Source organism: Anomalospiza imberbis, chromosome 6, assembly GCF_031753505.1.
Source record: "Anomalospiza imberbis isolate Cuckoo-Finch-1a 21T00152 chromosome 6, ASM3175350v1, whole genome shotgun sequence".
Taxonomy (NCBI): domain Eukaryota; kingdom Metazoa; phylum Chordata; class Aves; order Passeriformes; family Viduidae; genus Anomalospiza; species Anomalospiza imberbis.
In genome coordinates, this window is record NC_089686.1 from 43,611,890 (window position 1) to 43,633,737 (window position 21,848).

General features: G+C 45.1%; 1 protein-coding gene across 3 annotated transcripts in view; it reads right to left on the bottom strand.

Moving 5' to 3' along the window:
• LDLRAD3 (low density lipoprotein receptor class A domain containing 3) overlaps window positions 1-21,848 on the bottom strand; it is a 203,096-nt gene that overhangs the window by 114,057 nt on the left and 67,191 nt on the right. For all 3 annotated transcript variants that reach the window (XM_068193760.1, XM_068193761.1, XM_068193756.1), the window contains one exon: window positions 744-867. Coding sequence is in view for 1 of the 3 variants with exons in the window: in XM_068193756.1 (XP_068049857.1) it covers window positions 744-867 (124 nt within the window). In the remaining 2 variants the exon portion in view is untranslated. The remainder of the gene's footprint in view (window positions 1-743; window positions 868-21,848) is intronic.

Genomic DNA, 21,848 nt, shown 5'->3' on the forward strand with positions numbered 1-21,848 from the left:
TACTCTAATTTCTGCATGGAAAAAAAAAAAAAGAACGCTCCATCTTGGAAACACATTTGAGTACAAGTTTTGGTTCTATACAGTTCACAAAGATTGTAAAGCATAGAAAATGGATAAGTAAAGAAAAAATAATCAGGAAAAGCCTATGGCAAGCAGAGTTGGAGACTCTAAAAGAGCAACACAAGTTATATTTCTTTAAGACTGAGACAGAGCTTAGCAATAGCATAAGCCTCTCATGGCAAATTTCCTGTCTTCATCACTAAGTCAGGAGGACACAATTTTTTTCTGTTCTGTGCAGAGGAAGAAGGAGTTAATGGATTGATACCACATCAGGTCGGTGAAGATACTGTAAAGCAAATGGTAAGTAAAGAGTAAGCCAGGCAACAGCAATGCTAAGAAACAGCTATTAACATCAGGCAATCTAACATCTCCAGGTCAAGACAACTTCTGTCTGGCATATTATTACAGATCTTGCATCAATCCGGTCCCAAATAGACAAAAAATAGTTAAACCAATGTTTAGAGTCTGCCCTATTGTTCTGAAGCAGGACATAGAGTTCCCAGATCATCTATGTCAGAAATGTATGGCCTAAATGCAATGCAAAGAATTACCAAAGGCACTTAAGAGCTTCCAAGAAATCCTTTCAGGAAAAAGATACTCTTAAAAGATTGCAAAATGACATTTAAAATATTCTTTCTTGTAGCATGTAGAATTGAAACAAATTTCTTGCCATTAACTCTTACCTCCTCCAGCTCCCTTTTGGCAGTGATATTGGGGAATTCTTCATGGCATCTGTGATTCCTGTTTAACAGTGAGTCTTCATGAGTGTCATTGTAGGAAATAACTGAGAAATGCAAGAGCAGGCACCTGGGGAAAAAAAAGGGGGGGGAGTATTAAAAATAGACAATAAATCTTTGAATTTAATCTGCATTCAGAATGGGGATTTATATCAGGAATGGAAAAATAATTTCACACTGTAAAACTAGCCCAGAAAGTCTTTGCCTTGGTGGGTGTGAGTTGTATGAGCTGACCAAGGGGATATCCTGTTCCATCCACGTTCCCTTTTGGGAGACAGCAGTGTTTCATTGTGGTTGTTTCTCTGCTGCTCTTTACCTCTTTGGATAACAATTTCTCAGGGTGCTGCCCCTGTGCTCAGCCCAAGGAAGACACTACCCATGACTGTGACCTCTGTACAAGGCTGCTATAAAAACATTCTTGCAAGTGTGGTGCAGCACCTGGCTATTTGCCTTAGGTGATGAGACAACCTTCCTGTTTTTGGGGAGGCAGGCAGCTGCCTTCCTGCTGCACTCAGGCAGTGTTCAGCTTGAGGTCTCAGGTGGCCAAAGCCTACCAGCATGGCAGAGACCAGTCCTTCCCTAGGGGAAGAAAGGGACCATGGGGCACAGGCTCTGGGAAGTTCCCCACGCTCTGGTTTTTCTAGCCAGGGCTAAGTACCTGTCAAGGCTTCTTCCCCTAGAGCGTTTCCAAAAGAGAAGCTTAGACTGGTGCCTGGTGTTAGCTTGCCAGGGATTCGTGCCCCACCGAGGGACCATCAGATGGGACCGGATTTCACAGATTAGAGACTCCATCCTTGTCTCCCAGGCCACCCCATCCATGCTGTGGTTGGCAGTGCATAGTAGCCTGGCACACATCAGCTGGACGCCTTACTGTGCTTATACATTACAAGTGCCATAATGTGGGGTGCCTGCTGCCAAGCAAAACAGCCTCGTGGCCCGCTGCCTGCTCCCTGCACTACCACAGCCCACTAATAATGTGTCATGGGAGCAGTGAAGTGCCCCTGGCCATGCCTGGGCCATCTGAGGCTTTATCTTTTGAGGCAGCATTCACTGGGAGAGGGGAAGGGTGCAAGGAGGGGGAAGCAAGGGCTGGGGTGGCCCCCCCAGGTCATGCTGGGCCCCATGGCAGTGTCATCCCAGGCAGTGGGCAGGGAGGAGAAGCTGGCAGCTGGCATCAGATCTGTCTGCACTTTGTCTCAGAGGACTTAATGCCCTTAGTCCCCTTCTCCACCTGATGTGTCTACATACAAAGCACTGCCAGTCCTCCTCTAACAGGCATTATATTATTATAGCCATTTATCTAAAGCACCCAGGACCTAGACACTGTAATTAGAGAGCAGTTAAGGTCAGACAAGTGATAAGTTAACAGTAGTCTCTGACTTAGCTTACATGCCTTGTTCATCTTTACTCAAAACCATTCAGTTTGTTGACAGTTGTATAATTTTCTGCTAGGTAATCCTGAACTTGTGAGTGCTTGGCCCTGAAATCTTTCACAAAATTACCAAAGTTGAAGAATGAGTTACTGTCTTCCCAGACAGTGTTTCCCCTGGCCTGCCAGCATCAAGCTCTCTCATGTGTGTTTAGTCATCTCCCATGATGTCCTGTGCCTGCATGCACATGGATTAGCAAAAATAAATGGCCCTGGCAGCGAGGAAAATACTTTCATTGATTTCATTTCTCATCCATGGTAATTATTTTCTTTTCAACTTAATGCTCCTCTTTGTATCTTCTTCCTTTTTCCCTATCAGCCGTTTCCAGTAAACAAGAGAGCTTGCAAGGTAAGCTGAGGTTTTTATAATTTTTACTTTATGAAGGGCACATCCGCACATTAACTTACTGGACATGTAGCATCTGTAGCTGCTCAGAACACTGCATCAACAGCACCAACAGCAGGCAACCCAGTATGCTTTCCAGCAAAGACACTCTCCTCCAGTGCCCAGGGGAGACAGTCCAAAACATTATACAGAGGATTAGGATGACTCTAAAAGTAGTTTTGTCTTTAAAATATGCAAGGCTATACATAAGAGAAATTATCCTTTCGGAGCAGAAAGCCTACCCCCTAAATGCAGCTCAAGCCATTAGAAAACAACCTGATACAGAGTACTTGGATTGTTACATGACTAATATTTTCAGTTTTAAACTATCTGTCCAAAAACTACCCCAAAAACATGTTAAAATATAGTTTGAATACCAAATATATTCCTAGAGCTGTGTTTGCTTTTTGTCTCTCTCCCATTGCACTATCCCATTTTTCTCTCATCTGTTAAGTTCATCTGCCTGTTATATCAGATATGTACCAAACCCACCCCTGCTCTGCAGACACGCTTCTGGGAAATGAGCGGGGCCCTGCAGGGATCTATAGTGAGCCCCCATGGAAAAGTTGCCATGTCCTCATTGAACTGCATGTGCTTGGAGAGGACAGCCATCCTTCCAGCCAGAGGAGAGCAATCATAACAGCTAAATCATGGGACTTCAAAGCTTTCACTGCTTTGTAAATCCTCAGCACAGCAGCTGACGGGTATTGTCATGGTGAGCAAAACTGATCAGTCTCATTTAATCATGTCACACTTCATTTGTGCTACAAGTGTCAGGAAGCTGGTCAGAACAAGGTTAACGGGCTACGGTGCGTCACAGGCCAGTAATCAGATTAAGTGGGCAGTTGCCCAGTTACTGGCCATGATTATATTCACCCCATGATAGTGCTTTTAACTGTTTGTGATTGGGTTGCCTATCTGGTATTAGAGGCAGGAAGGACAAGGCTAAGAACCCAGAGGAAATTAGTCCTTGCTAGAGATTAAATGAAGCTTCCACAAGGTGCAAAATAAAAACTGACAAGAAAGATATAGAAGTATTTGCATTTTCATACATAATCTATTATTCTTTTTTTTTTTTTTTGTATTGTGAGGGACCATTTGTATGGACACAATAACTTTTAAGCTATCATTATGCACGTGTGTATTTACCTCAGCACAACCCATCAAGCAATCTATTAAAAACTGAGGAAAATGCACAGGGCCTTTTCCTACTGTTTTATAGGTCATGATAAAACAGAACCTTTCCTTTGACACCTCCTTGATTATTCAATTTGGGATGCATTTTTCTTAGCTGTCAGATTTCATTGCTACATCATCAGCTCAATGGGGACAGAGCATAAACTGTATGGTGTCAGTGCAGCTCCAGGTCATGTTACAAATCCATGGGGTCCTGCAGACTAAGTATGCAAAGAGAGTGATGTCATTTGAAAGGAGACACAGGTCAGTCATGCTAATGTCCCTGGCTGCCTGGCATCAGCCTAAATGCTGGGCCTTGATGTAGAGTTGCTGTGGGAAATAACAATGTAATAAATTCAAAGATTTTTAAAAAACTGTGTTTTAAAGCCAGTGTGATAAATAAAGATATAAAGTCTCCTCCTTCCTCTTCCTTCAGTTTTTAGAGGATAAGTCAGAGATTTTGCAGAAGAGGGCAAGCATGGGCAGGAGGGTCTTGGAATGGTGGTGCCTCCTGACGGCAGTCGGAACAGCTGCTGTGCTCTTCCCTTGCTGTTTTTTAGGCAGATAAAAGAGAGGCACTGAATCAGAGCTGGCCACCCACCTCACACCATGAAGTACTTTCCCTTTGCCAAGATGTTAATTTAAGGGAGAGTAAAACTGTTCCCAAGTTTGCACAGAAATACATAATTAATGAAAAGATAATTAAATTGGTTTATTATTTTGGGAGTCTGACCTTTTCTTCACTGAGATTCATGTTGTCTGCCTTGGCATGTGTTCCTGTGAAAAGTTAGACATCTGTTTCTCTTCTGTGACTCTGGTTTTACTTTCTGTAAAGCTTATTTGATCCTATTATGATATGAAGCCTTACTATGCAATCAAAGCATCTCAAAGATTCAGGAACAAAGCCCTGATTTTCCTTCAAGTACAGCTTTGCCAACAGGTAGAGCTCCTCCTATTCAGGGTCTCTGCTTCAAGAAGTTAACTATTTAACACAAACAGAAAAAAGTATTCCTCTATGCACTTTACTCAGCCAGTGGAACACAGACCCAGAAAAAAGAACAGAGCCAAGCTAAAAATAATGCTGAAACTATAGGAGATAACAGCACCATGGGGCCTGCACCCTGCACCCTGGCCAGCAAGAGGCAGGTTTGCACCTAGCCTTGCCTTAAGTGAGGGCTATTTAACCAGTGAGGCAAAAAGCACTGCTGGAAATCATCTTAACAGCAGAAGAATCGAGGAACCTCCTGAACCCAGGCTTATCCAAAACAGCCGCAGCTGCTGGAGCATAAGCTCCTGGGTGAAGTCAGGCCATAGGCACTTTGCATTTCGAGGCTGTCATCACATCCTTCGCTGTCACATCCTCTCAGATCTCCATCTGGCATACACCTGTGTCTTGCTCCTGGCTCTTGCTAGTCCAGATATCTGAGTACAGGAGAAGCCTTTCCTTCAGCTGGTTCAGAGGGGGTGAAAAATTGATTTCTGCCCTGACTTCCCAGTCAGAGCACCCCTTAATCCATTTCAGGCAAAATGACCTGGATTAATTTTAAAAATGTAAGAGGTTGCTGTGAGTTATTCTGGTTGGTTTTGCCTGGAACAGGACCACAAGTGCTCACACAAACCAATTTGCCAGGTGAGCTGATGAACAGTGGTGGCTATAGCCAGAGGAGGAGGTGCTGGCACAGTTGGATTGACAATGGGACTTGTGGCCTTAGCCCTCCACCTGGCAGGAGAAAACTTGCTCCTTTCCCCTTTCTAATTCAGGACATAGGTTTTAACCTTGAGGGGATGGGGGAGAGGCCCAGTAAATCTGCACAGTGAAGGACAGTTTCTGTGCAATGGTTTCTTTAATGTGGAGTTGGAACAAAAGGAAATACAGCTAAATGAGAGACACTCCCCAAAATTCCAGTGTTGTCCGGGGATGGTGGTACAGGCCTGTGGGGACTGTCTGGGGAGAAAGCCGATAATGGGAAATCTTGCAAAATCCAAACTTAATCTCTTGCACTGTAGAGAACTAATCCTCATGCTTGACATTAATCTCTTCAATGGAGATATAACACCCTTATCTTCCATGTTGCTGACTGAGCCAGAAATAGGGCCTATGGTCTTTATAGATTGGATATAGAACTGCAGAAATCCTTACACTGACATTGTCTTCCTCTGGGTCTTTTTAAGATTTCAGTATGGGCTGGGCTCCCTTTGGTGGCAGCCTGCTTTTGCTCTTTTTAAAGAAACATTCCCATGTGTAGTCCTGATATAGCCCCTTCTCTTGACATAAAAAATATCTCTTGACCCAGCAAGGAAGAGGCTATTGGCAAGTAGGACTGTAACAGCCTAAGACTCACAGCATCCCCCTGGATGATCTCCAGAGCTGGAGCTGGCTGGCAGTGGATATGGCTCTGGTTTCTTCCATAGTGTTCCATTTGGCATCACGTGAAGGGTCCTCATAGTTTGGGTTTGCTGCCACAAAATCAGTATTTGTGTGGCAAATGAGGGCAGCCAAATTAGCTTGAGACAAATCCTTTCCTCACTGGAGCAGAGGCCAAAGAGCTTGCCCTACATATAGCACTCGAGCCAAAATCCACTGAGTTTTCTGGTCTTCTGGACTACGGCTATAGGTTCCTCCTCCTCCTCTACCTCTTTGTGACCCACCAGCCCTTCTGGATAAATTTTGATTTCTCTTTTTTTATTCCTGCTTCTTGTTTTTGCTGTTCTTAGTTTTGTTTCTTTAAAGAGAAAGGCTCTAAGTGAATACAACAGATTGCACAAGCCCTTGCGCTATCCAGGGCCTTGAGGCAGGGATATTTAGATGCTCACCAGCATCTCTATAAGCTGCAAGATAACAAATAGGTTTCTATGGAATCAGGAAATATTGAACTTCATGGTGTGAGATAAAACTCAGAGGATATAATCCTTCATTTACCAGCAGACATGTTGTGGCAGAGCAGTACAGACTTTCCAGTATTTAAAAGCAAAATGGTGAAACAAATCTGAATGTATGAGTCTTAATATGCATTAATTAGACTAGAATCAGACTTCATTGGAGTGCCAAAATTAAAAACACAGTCAAAATCTTAAGGGTTTCCAGATAACTCTAGGATTTGTGAATAACAGAGAAACAGACAGTAGCAAGGAAAGTAATTGAAGTTCATATATATCATATTGATTAAAACACAAGGACTGCCCTTCAAGGAGGAACTTTGCATCAGGAGGGAGATATATTGGCTGCTCTCCTAAGCTGCTTCTGGCTCTGCCAGAGGCAATTCAGGACATATGACTACATTGTCATAGATAAAAACAAATTTGTGTTTTCAGTCTCTCTACAGTAAAAATACAGCCCAGGAAGGATACATGTCTTAATTAACCCCTTGGGAACAGAAGACAAAAGCAAGTAACAAACAGAATCCTGCACACATGGAAAGCTTTTTGACAGCTAATCCATTGAAGTCAGGTGATTTTTTTTGTTTGTTTTCCTACAAAAGAAAAATTCACCTCTGTCTGGCAACCTAGCAAAAGGTCACACAACACTGGAATCTTGTTATGAGTCCAAGCTCAAAGACCCAAATGAGGCACTGTGTGGATTTCACCTACCTGCTGTTGCTCTTTTGTTGGCGAGGATTCCAGCTGTGCGTGGGTTGCTGCTTCACTACACAGGATGCAGGAGCAGGAGTGAATTATGACAAGCTGACACCACTATTTCCTTTGAGAAACAGATGCCCACATTTGACATCCCTTGAATCTCTTGCTTAAAAAATGAGAGCAAATGGGTCTATTTGAAGTTTGTACAAGCAGGTGCCTGTTGCCCTTTGGCTATACACAAACACTCAGAAAGCACAATTAAAGCAAGAAGAAAACAAAACCAGTTTTTCTTTTGCAGCTCAAGAACAGGACACCTGTGCAGCAGGGAAAGAGCAGAGGGGGAGAAACAAAGAACAGTTTGTGCTGGGCTGACAGAGATGAAAGATGTTCTGCTTTTTCCCCAGCCACTTTTCATTAGTGAAAGAACCCTGATCAGATCCTAGCAGACTCCAAAATGGCAATAGTTTGTCCCAAGTGTTTCATGGAAACTGAATTTTCTTCTGAGATATCTTCTAGTTGATTTTCTACAGAACAGAAAGAAAAGCCCTCTTTTTGGTGAAAGAATTACTTGTCCACATGGACATTCATCTGGTGGCAGTGCTGCTCACCTGCTGATACCTGGGTAGCACTCAAGGGGTCAAGCAAGCTGCCAGGGAGGCTGCAGGAAAATCATAAAGGTGATTTGCTCAAGTAAACCATTGGCAGGCCGATGCTCCAGCTCTTTTCTTCCCCCACCAGGGACAGCAGCAGTGCCTGCACAGGGAAGCCCCCACAGTGAGTCTTCCTCACAGTAAGAGTTGAGTTTTACAGTGACTATCTGCCATGAGAGCAACTGTTTCCCAAGTAAGGTATAAAACAGGAAAATTTTCTCCATTATATTGCTGCTGCAGACTTTATTGGGAAGATGCTTCCCTTTCTGCCCCAAAGCTCCACCTCCTTGGTACACCAAATAACTGTCTATATACATGTTGAGGAATCTTGTATCTGCCGGAAAGGAATCAAATCCTTTGAATCATACAACAGAAAAAATAATTTTCTTGAAAGGAAAATTCTAATTCACACAACTAGGAAGCAAACTGCAGCTCTATGTTAGAGTTATCTTTTAACTCCTTGGACAGTGAAGAGAACTGCCAGGGTCACCTCAGTAAACAGCACTAGCAGCTTGGGAGGGAGCGGCCTCGAAGTACGTGGCAATTGCCTTGGGACTGCCTACAGGCTGAAGATTCTGCTGCCACTTAGTCCTGGCTTCTCTGCATCACTGAAGCATCACTACAGCTAATTAACAGCAAACACAGTGGTGAAATGCTCTCTGCATATCAACATATGGTCACCACAAGCAATCCAGAGCCCTGAGCTCACTGACAGCATTGTGAAGTAGGAGCAAGAGCCAGGATCAATGCCAATCCTGATTTAACTCAGTGTAGCAATGCTACTTTCCCTCAAAGTTTCCATGAGTTGTCTTCTCATCTAAATTTCATTCCTTTATCCTGCCACTGCATGAAGCACTTGTAGCCAACAAAGTCTCAGAATCTGGGCAATCCTCTCCTAGTGCAAATAACAGCAGCCTCTTTTGGTAAAGTACAGCAGCCCATCTCTTCAGCAAGCAATACTGGCAGGTGGGGTCTTAGCCTATCTGCACAGGAAATGAAATTGCACCCAATGTCTCTCCCTCAGCCCAGAAAAAGCCTGGAAGAATATCTTGTGCCATCTGACTTGCCTTCATTAAGTTTTCCCTCCTGCTTTGCACTGCACAGTCTGTAAGGTAGGTCGACCATGCAAGACTGAAACTAGCAATAAATATGTCACGTTAAACAAATAGGACATGCAAATTGGAAGGAGTAAGAAACCTCTGTGGCACTAGGATTGCTGAAGGGCCTCTGTAAGACTGTTCTTCATTGTGACAGCAAGAGCCTAGAAACTACACAAGCAGTACAACAGTGGATATACAGCATCTATACAGCCATGTTTCTGAATTTCCTGAGAAACCTTAAATCCTTGAGCTCAAGCTCTCTCACACAGAGGGCAGTTCTGATCACCTGAATGAGAAAAGAAACATTCTGTATAGACAGCTAACATAATTTTCAGTGGGGAAGTAGGTATTATCATAGCAAGCTGCCATTAGGCCAATAAGAAATTAACTGAGGATGTATTGTATGAATGTTGTATTCACACATCTTTGCTTTTAGAAACATATCTACTTTCTTTAGCTTAATAACTGTGAGACGTCTCATTATATCCCCACACCAAACACTTCAAGTCAAACCTGCAGCATGTATGCCAATTATGTTTTCAGGGTTTCAGCCCTCTTTTCCTGGCTTTTTTGTGGGTATCATCTTGACTTGTGCTGTCTCTCCTTCACCACCTAGGACAGCCCACACAGCCCTGGGTGAGCCAGGGCAGTTCAGGGGTTGTAGCTAGGCCAAGTCAGCTGGCTGTGGTCAGGACTTTCTCTGAGCTCTCAGGAAGCAGAGACAGAAAGTTTCCCTTGGTTTCTTCTCCTGCTTCTCCAAACAACTCTGATACTCCATCTTGTAAAACAGGCTTATCTAATAAAACTATCACATTGCATATAATAACAACAAGCAACTCCAACCACTCTTAGTTTTCAAATTCTAAGTATTTCCTCAGCTGGTGTCACACCAAATATATCCACCATCAACAGGTGATGCTTGCTGACTTAAAATGAACAAAGTTACCTTCTTCAGCTACTTCCAAGAGAAAAAACCCAAAGATTTTAAGGAAGGCAAAGAGAAAGAAAGTATGTGTGGGCAAATGTCAAGTGTAACTGAAGTAAGGAGGAACAGTACTTATTGTTTCATAAAATTCACCATATGTTGTGTGGCTTCATTTCTCCAACCTTGTATGTGCTTATTTGATGGTTTTATCAGCTGTTGACTTCATTTCATACTGCTGGTTGATTTGATTTGAGCTGTATCCCTAACCAAGGATTGCATGTTGTTCATTTTCAGTCACTTTAGTTATGAAGGGGGAAAAAAGTAGTCTGCTTTATGATTTGTGTGTGCGCAATTATTTCATTTGCAGTAATGACTAACAAGAAAACACAACCCAGAGCCTTACAGCCAAGGCTCTGGAAGAGCCACCCACCCACTGACTACAGATGGGCAACTATAATGTTCTGCTTCTCCATCTTTCACAAGCTGCTGGGACATTTACTGGCTACAAGGTAAGTTTCTTGAAGATTAGTACACTATTACTAGGAGTGTAAGGAAGGGACTTGATGGACCACCAAGGCCAGCTTCCTGCAACTACAGTTAAATGTATTTTGTAATCCTCCCTTATACACTTCCACGTAAACTTACTATTGTGTAGCTTTCAAAATTGCCAGTATTCTCTCTTGGGAGTTATGTACTGTTACCTATAAACCATGGAGTAAGATAATTGCTTTCCTGTAAGTGTTTTAGAAAATTTACATGAATAGGTGACATCTCAAGCTGTTGCTCAAATCTAGGCATTTTTCTTCAACAGCCTTGATGTCAGACAAAAACTAACTAGCATCAGTTCCACTTTTGCCCTTGCTCCCCATGACAGCCTGTGCCTATGGACAGAGATATCCATGGTCTGAGCAATGCTCACATGTGAGCACAGCTAGGGCTGCATTTCAACAGAGGGAGTAGAAGAAGTGTGTGATTGTGCATATCAGATTACTACACGAGTCCATATATTTTAGTGTGATATGTGGACATGCTCCTACAAGGTGCTGAAAATGATAATGCACCCTCTGTTAATCTGGGCCATTCAACATTTGTGTGTTCAAACCTTGACTATGAAGAAGAAACCTTGACAGTTCTTTTTCTGTTCTCCAGAGAGCGAAGCAGGCTACAAAGCTTATGGAGAAATTATATTTTTTCTTCTCCGTATCAAAGTCACCTGTCATGTTGCAGATGTTACTAATGTCAAAAAATATTAGTTATTAATGAGTAATAGTTCCATCCTTTATGTGGTGCCCTTTTACAAGGGCACAGAGCAGTGCAGTATTGATATAAGATGGCAGAACAAAGTGACAGGGAAAAGCTGGTGAAGAAAAGCTGTATCTGGTCCAGCTGCAATATACACCAAGGGAGCATTTACTCTCAAGATTTTTGTTTTCTGAATTTCAGATCAAGATGCAGAAAAGGCATGAAACACGACTGTCTTTCATTTGAGAGTGTATGTCTGTGCACACGTGGCACACCTGGAAGTAGAGAACATGCAAATAAGAAATCCTCCCATGGTGCACAGAAGAGCAGGCAAGAAACAGAGGTACAGCCCTGGCAGCCCAGTGTGTGCTGTTGTGCTCTTTGCTCACCAGCTGCTTTTGAGCAAATGCAGGAGGCTGTAAGGGCTACATACCATACAGACCACACACGGCTCAGGGAACAGTGCACGAGGCGCGGCCATGGTTACTCGTTGTTTCTTAGCTGTGGGGAGAAAGAAGTCAGGAGAAAGGCCTCTGCCTGGGAGGTGTTGACAGACAAAGATGAAGGAGCAAAGCAATGCGGAATGTGCTGTAGATTACACGCGCACATACGGGGGAAGAAAAAGAGGAAAAAGAGAGAAAAAGAAAAATATGACTATGGATGTGAAATATTGGGAAAATTTCCATCTAGGTTCACATAGTGAAAATATATCTCATTTCACTTGCTGTCTCCCCTCTCCACATTTATTCACAGGACCTGTTTTAGCAGCAGTAGTGATGTGATACAGTCACACAGCCAGCTCACCTGAAATACCACTTGCTACCAAAGGGGAGCTGCAGCAGCACAGAGTTCAACGAGGCTCACAACTTGCAAAATGAATTTCAAAAACAGATTAAGTTTTTTCCTTAAGGCAGCAGGGATACAGTCTGTAACAGATTTCTGATCATACCATTCACCTGAAGGACAAAAGGATCTGAGCAACAGAACCTTAAACTGTATTAATGACAATTAATTTCCAGATCCCAGAAACAATAGAAGACAGAGTTTTTTAATTAAAAAGTTTGAAGATGACACTGGTAGAGGCACGGAGATTTATGACCTGGTTTTTTTCTTCCAGAGGACCCAAGCATCTGCACCACCTGCTAAAGCTAGTGAGATTTTTGGGTGCTCAGCACCTGTGAAAACTAGGTAATATTTGTCTTCTCTGCTCTGCAGGTGGGGAAGAAGCCACAGAAATACACTTTTTACTGGAAAATCTATTTTTTGTTTTTTTGGTTTTTTTTTTTTTTTTTGGGTTTTTTTTTTTGTGGACAGTGTCAGTTGACTGATGTATTATTTCTCCCTCTGCTGATATTCCCACAACATCAGAACAGAGAGGCATGGGAAGGGTTTACTCTGTGCTCTTTATGGTTGCCGATAACCTCTCCTGCCCTCATGAAAGCAGACAGCTGTCCATGTATCACAGAGCTCTTGGGCCTCCAGGAAGCAGGGTTTCTCTTGGCAGGACCCTCTTTTCACCCCTGCTTCACTCCCCCCCCAGCAGAGACATGGGCTTTGCCTTTGGGGTCCTCATAATTCCCTGTTGCTCACCCTAGTATTTCAGAATGACATAATCTCTTTCAGATGTGAGCAGCACCACAGCTCTTCCACCCCAGGGGTGGCAGACGTCCACAGGCAGACCCCACGTCCCAGAAAGGCTGTGGAAGCCATGGGAGCAGTACAAAGGCTGGGTAGGAGGTGGGAGCAGGGAGGTACCTCAGTGGATGAAACCTCAGGGTGTGCACTTGAAATCCCATTCATCAGGGACATCACTCTACTCCAGCTCTGAGTAGAGCCACTGCATGGCCAGAGCTCATTAGCAGTTTGAGGAGCTTTGGGTTTTATGGGTTGGAGCTTGACAGAACAGAGCTTCCAAGGGTGCTGGATACAGCCTGCTCCCTAGACCCTGCCCTCCCCAAGGCTGGTCCCTCTGGTGGTGGTGGTTGACAGGGTTTTACAAAACACAGGCCAGGAAAACCCCAGGATGTGTCTATACACCGAAGGGGTCAGCAGATTTCCAGGTTGTCCCCAGGATGCCCTGGCCTGGACAGGAGCTTGGAGTGGGGAGTCCCAGGTTGAACGTGGTGCTCTGGGATCCTGCTGCTGCTCCAGCAATGCCCCAGGCTCAACACCCAGAGCCCTCCACATTTCAAGAAGGATGGTAAGTTCATCCTGCCTATCTGAAAATGCTGTTTATATGAAAAAAAATTTTCCATGGAGCTCAAGTGATTTGCCAGTGGTCATGACCTATCTCTGTGCCTACAAAGAACCAGTTAGCAATAAAGATACATGCTGAAAACCTGCTGGCATGGTGTCTCCCTAAATGAATGTATTTTCTCAGGTAGCATGAGGGCTTTTGCTTGCAATGTATTTAATATACTTTACTGCTGACAAGGGTATCAAAAAAAAAAAAAGGAGAGGAAATTAATCTCATTATTTACTTTATCTCCAAAAAGACTAAGAGACCAGTTACTGCTGTTAGGAGACAGGGCACATTTGTATGCATATGTATTGTGCGTATGTACAATATTTGAGTGCAGTGCATGATCAAGAGGCTACTCCTGACCATAAAATGAGTGGCACATTTTTCTTTTAGGCCCCAGCATGTGAGAAGTGTGGCTGTCAGACCCCTGATAGAGCAGCCACAAAAGACACCCTGAACCTGACAGACAGTGGGCAGAAGTTGCTTGCCAGCTTACCTCTTCCCACACACTCAGCTGCCTGCCAGTGGGATTTGTGGCTTTGGAATTTCATCCCTCAGCCCAGTAACACTACCTACAACTAACCAAAGTGGCATTGCAATTCCCACCTGAAAAGAGACTCTATGACATCTTTTCTTCTATCTCTCCTCTTTTTAAAGTGGGGAAGAAATTAACAGGAGCACAGGAACACAAGAAATGTGCAGATACGTGACTCTGATGCCTCTGACTATCTCACTGCACCAGCCTTGACCCTTTGCCTCACATTGTGGCTACTGACCAGGATGGCTGTGGCCCTCATTATGTTTCAGAGTATGCAGAGGTTTAATGAATATGATGGCTTGCTGCTCTTCAGCCCTTCCCTGCTATTTGGGTTCACACTTCATTAACTGAGAAATGCTTTTCCTTGGGGGACCATACTTCTTCATTTCACCTCAGCTCTCAACTAATTTCCAGTCTACTTCTTGCCTGGCCCTGGGAAAAAAACAAAGTGATTATAGCCTGGATCAGCAGCTAGGGCAGTAAATTGGTATAAGAGATGAAATGCCATCAGATTGGTGACTAATGACTGCAACTTCAGAAATGGAAGAAGTCCCACTGCAGCAGAGGGAGCTGGTGTCTGTCAGAGCAGCACCCCGAGAGTGTCAGTACAGCCACCCTGTCCTGACCCTGCCACTTTCACCTCCCTGCTCCCCCAGTGCTTTTAGCACCTCTTTGTGGCTGTACCTCCCTCAGGAGGAACAGCAGCATCCATCACTTTGCTTCCCTGCTTTCCGTAGAGCGGGCAGCTGATTCTTCTTCCTGGGAGGGGCTTTGCTACTTCTCCTGCCTCCCAACAAAGATCCATCGGAGTGCATCAGCACACCTCATATGTCAGTTGTTTCTTCAGCCCTAGAGGGGTCCATAGGACTGTGGGAGTTTTATTGGAGAGGGTAAGTAACACTTTCTGCTTTGCCCCTTTGTCAGGGTCTTTCCAGCAAAACTGATGAGGAAGGAACAATGTGAGGAACAATGTGGGGGAAAATGTCCTCTGTGGCTTACACAGGGTAGGCCCTCAAAGCTCCAGCATCAGGTGTTCCTTGTCTCCCTCACCACTTGCCTGCATGCAGTGGGGACTTAGCATCTCCAGTGTCACCAGCAAAGAGGTCATGGTGGACTTAGGGAAACCGCCAAGGCCATGTCTAGGACTGAGGCATGAGGATTAAACACCAATGGTTCCCAGATGCTGCATGTCCAGGTTGATGCAGGTAAGCTGGCCAGACCCAGCAGTGAGCATCAAGGGTGGCCCCAGCCACCCACAGGGAGCTTGGAACCCTGGAGTACCTGTAGGGAGCGCAGGACTCCAGGACGGTTTGGATGGATGAGAGATCTCTGAAGTCAGGTCTTAGAAGATGTGGTTTATTAAAAGGGATGAAAGGCCCTGCTTGGAGTTGCCAGGCGCAACTCGTGGCAGGCCCAGGGAGAGGGGGAGAGGGAGAGAGAGGGAGTGAGGGTTCCAGGTGAGGGTCCCAGGGGAAGGTCCAAGAGAGCGTCCGGTCCCTCGGGCACACCTTATCAGGGGGCTTCAAGGTGGGCTGGAACAGGACTTGGGCCAATGGGGTCACAGATACCTGATACTTCAGGGGAGGGTCACAGGTGTGGGATGAACCATACATTGGGGGTGAGACAGAGCATTCCATTTGACCTTTGGACCTATCTGCAGGTAAAGGGCATTGTTTAATCAGAAAGGGGGATTGCTTTCAGCCTGGCTATACTATTGTTTTCTAGTTATTCAGTAGTCAAAGTTTGTTATTTCAAATCTAGTTCTCATCTCAATGTCTGCATTTTCTAAATCTTTTGCCAGGCAATCATATTTATAAGGTTTTCCTATTTCATCTTCCCCAACAAGTACCCATCTCCTGAGATGGAAAACTGAAACAGGGAGTAGAATAAAGCCCTTGTGTCATGGTTTAGGAGTGGTGCACCCAATTTAGTGCTCCCATTATAAAGAAAACCATGAGCTGCTCCTCCCTACTCCCCTCTGGTGGGTGACACCAGGCAGAGATCACAGGCTGAGATAAGTGCAATTTACTGGATAAAAATAATGAGATATTAAAAAAAAAAAAAACAAAAAACAAAAAACAAAAAAAAAAAAAAAAAAACCAAAAAAAACCCCCAAAAAAACCAGTAACAGCAGTGATGGTTCCCCTGTACTTCCCACTGATGAGGACACACCTCAGGTCCTGTGTTCAGTCCTGGGCCCCTCACTACAGGAAAGGCATTGAGGTGCTGGAATATGTCTAGAGAAGGGCAACAGAGCTGGTGAAGGGTCTGGAGCACAAGTCTTGTGAGGAGCAGCTGAGGGAACTGGGGTTGTTTAACCTGGAGAAAAGGAGGTTCAGGGGAGACCTTATCACTCTCCTAAACAATCTGAAAGGAGGGTGTACTCAGGCAAGGGCTGGCTTCTTCTCCCAGGTAACAAGAGATAGCACAAGAGCAAGTGGCCTCAAATTGCTCCAGGGCAGGTTTAGATTGGATATTAGGAAAAGTTTCTTCACTGTAAGGGTGATCAGGCATTGAAACAGGCTGCCCAGGGAAGTGGTTGACTCACCATACTCAGAAGTGTTCAAAAAATGTGTGGATGTGGCACGTGGGGACACGGTTTACTGGTGAACATGGCAGTGCTGGGTTAACAGTTGGACCAGATGATCTTAGAGGTCTACCCCATCCTTAACTATTCTATGGTTCTAAGACCCAGGTATGGGGTAATCCTGCTGCTTCCCCACAGCCTGCCCCTGAATATGGCTGCACTTCCTATCTCCTTGCCAGTGGAGGCAGAGGATTTATTTATCACATTTTTGCAGTGGCTGTTTCTTCATGCCTCAGTTTCCCCACTTAGAAATACACAGGATTAGAAATACACAGGATCTTTGTGCCTCCTCTGGGATGTTTTGCCTCTTTGCTGCATGGCTCTCAGGGATAGGAACCATCTGCTGGCATGTCTCTCCAGGGCCACACACAGTGGTGCCCCACAGGACCGGGCTGCTAGTATTAAACAGGGCTTTGGAGCCAGTTCAGACTGTAAATTCGCATTAGCACCAGGGCAAGACTGCACACAGCAGACAGAGCTGCAGGCAGCTCTGGGTGTTCATCCTTGCCCTCCTGGCCATGGCACTCCCTGGGTGTGTGAGCAGGCGGCTCTGGCAGCTCCTCAGCCCTGTCTGAACCACATCAGCATCCCCTGCCTCACCCTCTGCCACAGAGGAGCACAGACTGCTCCTCCCTAACCCCCAACTAGGCTGCTTTGCTTTCACCCCCTTGTTCTTTGCTGAAACCCCTCTGGCACAAGGAAGGGGACCTGGTCTAAAGACACTGCCTTTTCTAAGGCTGGGAGACAAAGCCCTTATTTACAATATACCTCAACAGGGAGGAATCAATCATTTTCAGTTCCTTTGGATTTGCACATCAGGGAGCTTGTTTCTTTTCTTTCCCCTCAAACACATCGTGGGTGGTTTCCCTGCAACAAGCTGGGGAAGGGAGGAAGGCCCTTATTTATTTACTTCCCTATGAAAACATCTCAGCTGGTATTAGTTAACAAAGCAATTTTGTGGTGGGAGATAATATTCTGAGGGGAGGCTCTCTCTCAATGGCCTGAGCTGGGGCATCTGCACACTGAGGGTATTTACCCTCCCCAGTACTGCTGAACAGAGAGTAGCAAGGAGATGCCATGACTCCTTATGGTCTCTTCATGTATGCTACAGAGATAAATATTCTTACCTGCAGTTGTGACATTTGGCTGTACAGAAAAGACAAAGCCACCCACTGCACACAAGGTCTGCTTGGTGCTGCTGCTCTTTTAAAGCTGGTTTTTTTTTGTTTTTTTTTTTTTTTTTTTGTAGGTTTAACCTCACTCAGACCACTGCAGCACCATAAGGGGCTTGAAAAACAATATTCAAATATGGAGTTTTCCAAAATATAAAGGAATTCCAAGTTTTAAAACATCAATATTTGCATTTAAACCCTGATAGATCAAGGATGAAAAGTCTGAGATCTCTTTTCCTGTGCTGTAGTGCCTACCAACACACTGCTGGCAGGTGCTCCAGTGCTGCAGAAGGAAAAGGTGACCATAGCCAGGTGTTTTTCACCACCCATTACAGCATGGTAATGGTCAAATAGCTGGGTGGGACACATCCTTATAAATCTACACATCTTATAAACAAATCAACAACTTATAAATCTAATCACAACTCTAGCAAGCCACATTCCTGTCTTTCTTTGAACTTGATTTTCTTTCCATTGTACCCTGTCAGGGGCGTTTCCCATTCAGAGGAGGTCAAATACAACCTTTTCAAGTCCCAGCCCACAGAGGATTAAATACTTGGCAACTCTGGGAACAGCAGGGGATGGATATACATGTGTTCCCAGGCAGAATCCCAAGCCCGTTGCCTCCAGCTTCAGTGGGTTTTTCAGCCTGGTTTAGGCACTCAACCAGCTGCTAAGACCCAGAATTCCTGTCTTGGAGCAAAAACACATCACCTCATCTACCTGGACTCTCTCCCTGAAACCAGGTCTCTTTCTCAGTAAGTCAGTGGAAGAGAACTGTTCATAGGTAGACAGCTTCTTAAGGAGAAAACAGAGAAAGAAAACCAGCCCTCAAACTAGTTTTTGGACTACAACCACAAAGAATAAGCGTAGGAGCTCTGAACATAACATCTTGATACCTTCAGAAATGCATGGCCTGATTCAACAGAGAGCACAAAGCCTCAGCAACTGCACTGAAATGCCCCCAGTTTGCTGCTTGCAGCATTTGTCTTAGAGGTGAGCAGGTCAGCCCCTCTGAAGCAGTGGAGGAAGCTCATTGCCCCAGGAATGAGACTAACAGACTACCAGAAGCATTCGATAGAAAAGCAAAGTGCCAGCACCAGCACGTGCCCCTGTGTTTTGCAGTCGGTCCCATGTGCACGACTGCACTGCAGGTGCTGCAGACCTAGCCATGCACCACAGGGCTCGCAGGACTTCACTGGTTTGCCTGTAACCATCTGCAAATACTTTGCCGCCTCCCAGCAGCAAAGCCTCCCAGCTGAAATGTAAAGCCTGTGTTAGGCAGCCCAGGAGCGTGGCAGCCACTGAGCACTGATGTTAAAGACCAAAGGTTTTCCTTCAGATACTTGGCATCACAGTGTCTCTTTGTTTGCCTGTCCAAACACCATTTTCACTTTCCAAGAGTAACTATTTAATATTGCCTCAATACACCCCCTCCCTCAGGCCCACCTCTTTCTTAGCTTTGGAGAAGCAATTATTAAACTTTTGTTTAGTCTTGGGAAAAGCTGAAACAGTGTGAATTTATTCACCAAGGAGACATGCATGCTGTGTACCCTGGCTTTTGTTGAATTGCCATTTTGACACAGGCTGCCTTTGGAGAACTTCCAGAGGTGCCTGGCATTGTTTGGATGCAGTGTGGATGTGCTGTGGAGAGCAGATCCCGAACAAAAGCAGGAGCCCAGTCAGGCTCCTCTTCTTCTCTCCACCATCGATTGTGCTAAAGAATATTACAATTTAACCCCTCTAGCAGCAGGTGAAGTTACATTCAATAAAGAATTTGAGAGATGCACTCATTTAACTGCAACAAGAATTTGCTTTAACATAGGCACAGTGCTGCAGGTGCATTCAAAATAAACAGCTGTAGGACAGCTGCATATGGATTAGGTTACTGGACACTGAAAAGACAGGTGAAGAGCTGAGTCCCCTTCCCTTGGCTACAGATTCAGGCCAAAAAACACAAGCACCCCTGTGGTTTGAGGACTAATTAAGCTACTTGTGAGCCAGCAATTAAAGGAGGTGGGAGCTGTGTGAGAAGGGATACATCCATGAGATGTTCTCTTCTGTTAGGGATTTTTTTCCTGCCTTTGAAAACATAATTTTTTGGCTCTAATCTTGTGTCAGCTTGCATTTAATTCCTCTCGTATGAAAGCAAACCACAGAACAACTGATGCAAAGTTGCCTCACAGGGTTGTCTTCATGTGGTTGTGTGCCGGCCCACTAGAGGCGGTGCGCAGTATTCCCAGCCGCTGCGCTGGGTCTGTTCTGTGCTCCTCTGGGGTTTCTTTTTTCTCCGGCTGCCCGCGGGGAAGAAGCATGTTTCTCATCCTTCTTGGCTGTAACAGAAGTGGAGGCAAGCGTGACTCCTCTGTCTGGCATTGCTCTCCCCCTGTGATCAACTCTCTGCCTGCCTTGCAAACAGCAGATGTGGGTGAGGGAAGCCACTGCCAGGCTGCAGGAGATGCACTGGAGGCACTGGAGACACAAACCGGGTATCAACTGCTGTAGCAGATGATTTCTGTGACCTGTGAGAGCCATCAGCCATTAGGGAGGGAAAGCATGCAGGCAAGTTTTTAACAAAGATCCGGCTTTGAGGTGATTCAGAGCAGTATGTGCAGCTCTGCCAAGTTAAATGACAATGTTCATCAGCTGTCAGGCTTCTGGGCTTCCAAGTCATTCACAGGCTGGAGGTAGGAAAAATGTCCCTTTAAGGATGCTGCACCTTCCTTCAAAGCAGCTGGAGCTGCAGGTCCTGCTGGCAGGACGGTGCCCCAGCTGACCCACTGGTCTGCTCGGGACAGAAGCTGGACTTTGATGAGCTGTGAAGCAAAACCATCCCTGTCTCCTGCTGTACAGTAGGGGCTGATGTCAGAGGAAGTGAAATTCCGGGCAAGTCTGTGATCTCAGTACAGCTCTTCGTGGCAGGCTGATCATTGTGCCTGAGCCTCATCTCCTCTCTCCCTCTCCCCCTCTGGCACACCAAGCACAAACAGGGCTCAGACATGATGCTGCTTTTGGGTTAAGATTTGTCATGTTCATTTTTGGCATCTTTTCACATCGCTACATTTCTCTGTCAGCCCATGCTCACCTCTCTCATTGCTAAACATTTCACAGCTTCAGAAACCCAACCATCTTCTTGCTCACTGCACACATGCAGAAGTCACCAGAAATTGCAACCACATAGACATCACAAAATAGCCCTTATCTGTGCCTCCTCCTGCCAGTTTGGTTTACAGGAGCTGGTGTGTGAAGCATCACCATCCAGCAGTGCTTGCTGACCAGCACTGGCAAATGAGACACTGCATGTACACGTATCTGCTCCAATTGTTTCCCTCCTTTGGGTCTCCTTTTATGTGTAAAGCCTATAGAGGTATAACAAGATAACTAGAACCTTACATTTGTATCATTAAATCAACTTCAACCCAATGCTTTCTAAGGAAGGAGGAAATAAGGAATGCTTTACATCCTTAAACCTCTTTGTTTTGCCAGAAGATTCCATTATTTAAGGCTTAGTGAAAGAAGGGGGTAAAAGCTGTCAGCCAGGGGAGCCCTCTTGGCTAACATTCAGCTTCCAGTGATTAAAGAGGTTTGATGTGGCCATCGGGAGACTGTCACTTCCTATTGTCGTCATAGCCAAAGCCTGGGAAGCAGGAAGGGAGAGGAGGGGAGGCACTCAGTGCCTGGGAGCTGAAGGAGTGCACAGAGGCTCGAGTGAGTGCTGCAGCAATGCAAATTCAGGATCCAGAACCTCACCCAAGGGCACTGAGCTCATGGTGAACTCCTCACATGCCATCAACACCAGTGGGGATGCTTCAGCTGCACTGGGGAGTGAGTGAGAACCCCTCTTCCACTGCGATAGAAAAACAGTATGAAGTAAATCCAACATCCTTTTTTTTTTTTTTTTTTGCATTCCAATAAAATAGATGATTAAGAAGCACAAGGTTGAGACAAATGTCTTGCTCAGGCACACTCAGACTGCAAGAGCAAAAGCCAAGTTAGATTGACTGTGACAGGGGCAGCAGTGTTTAAGCC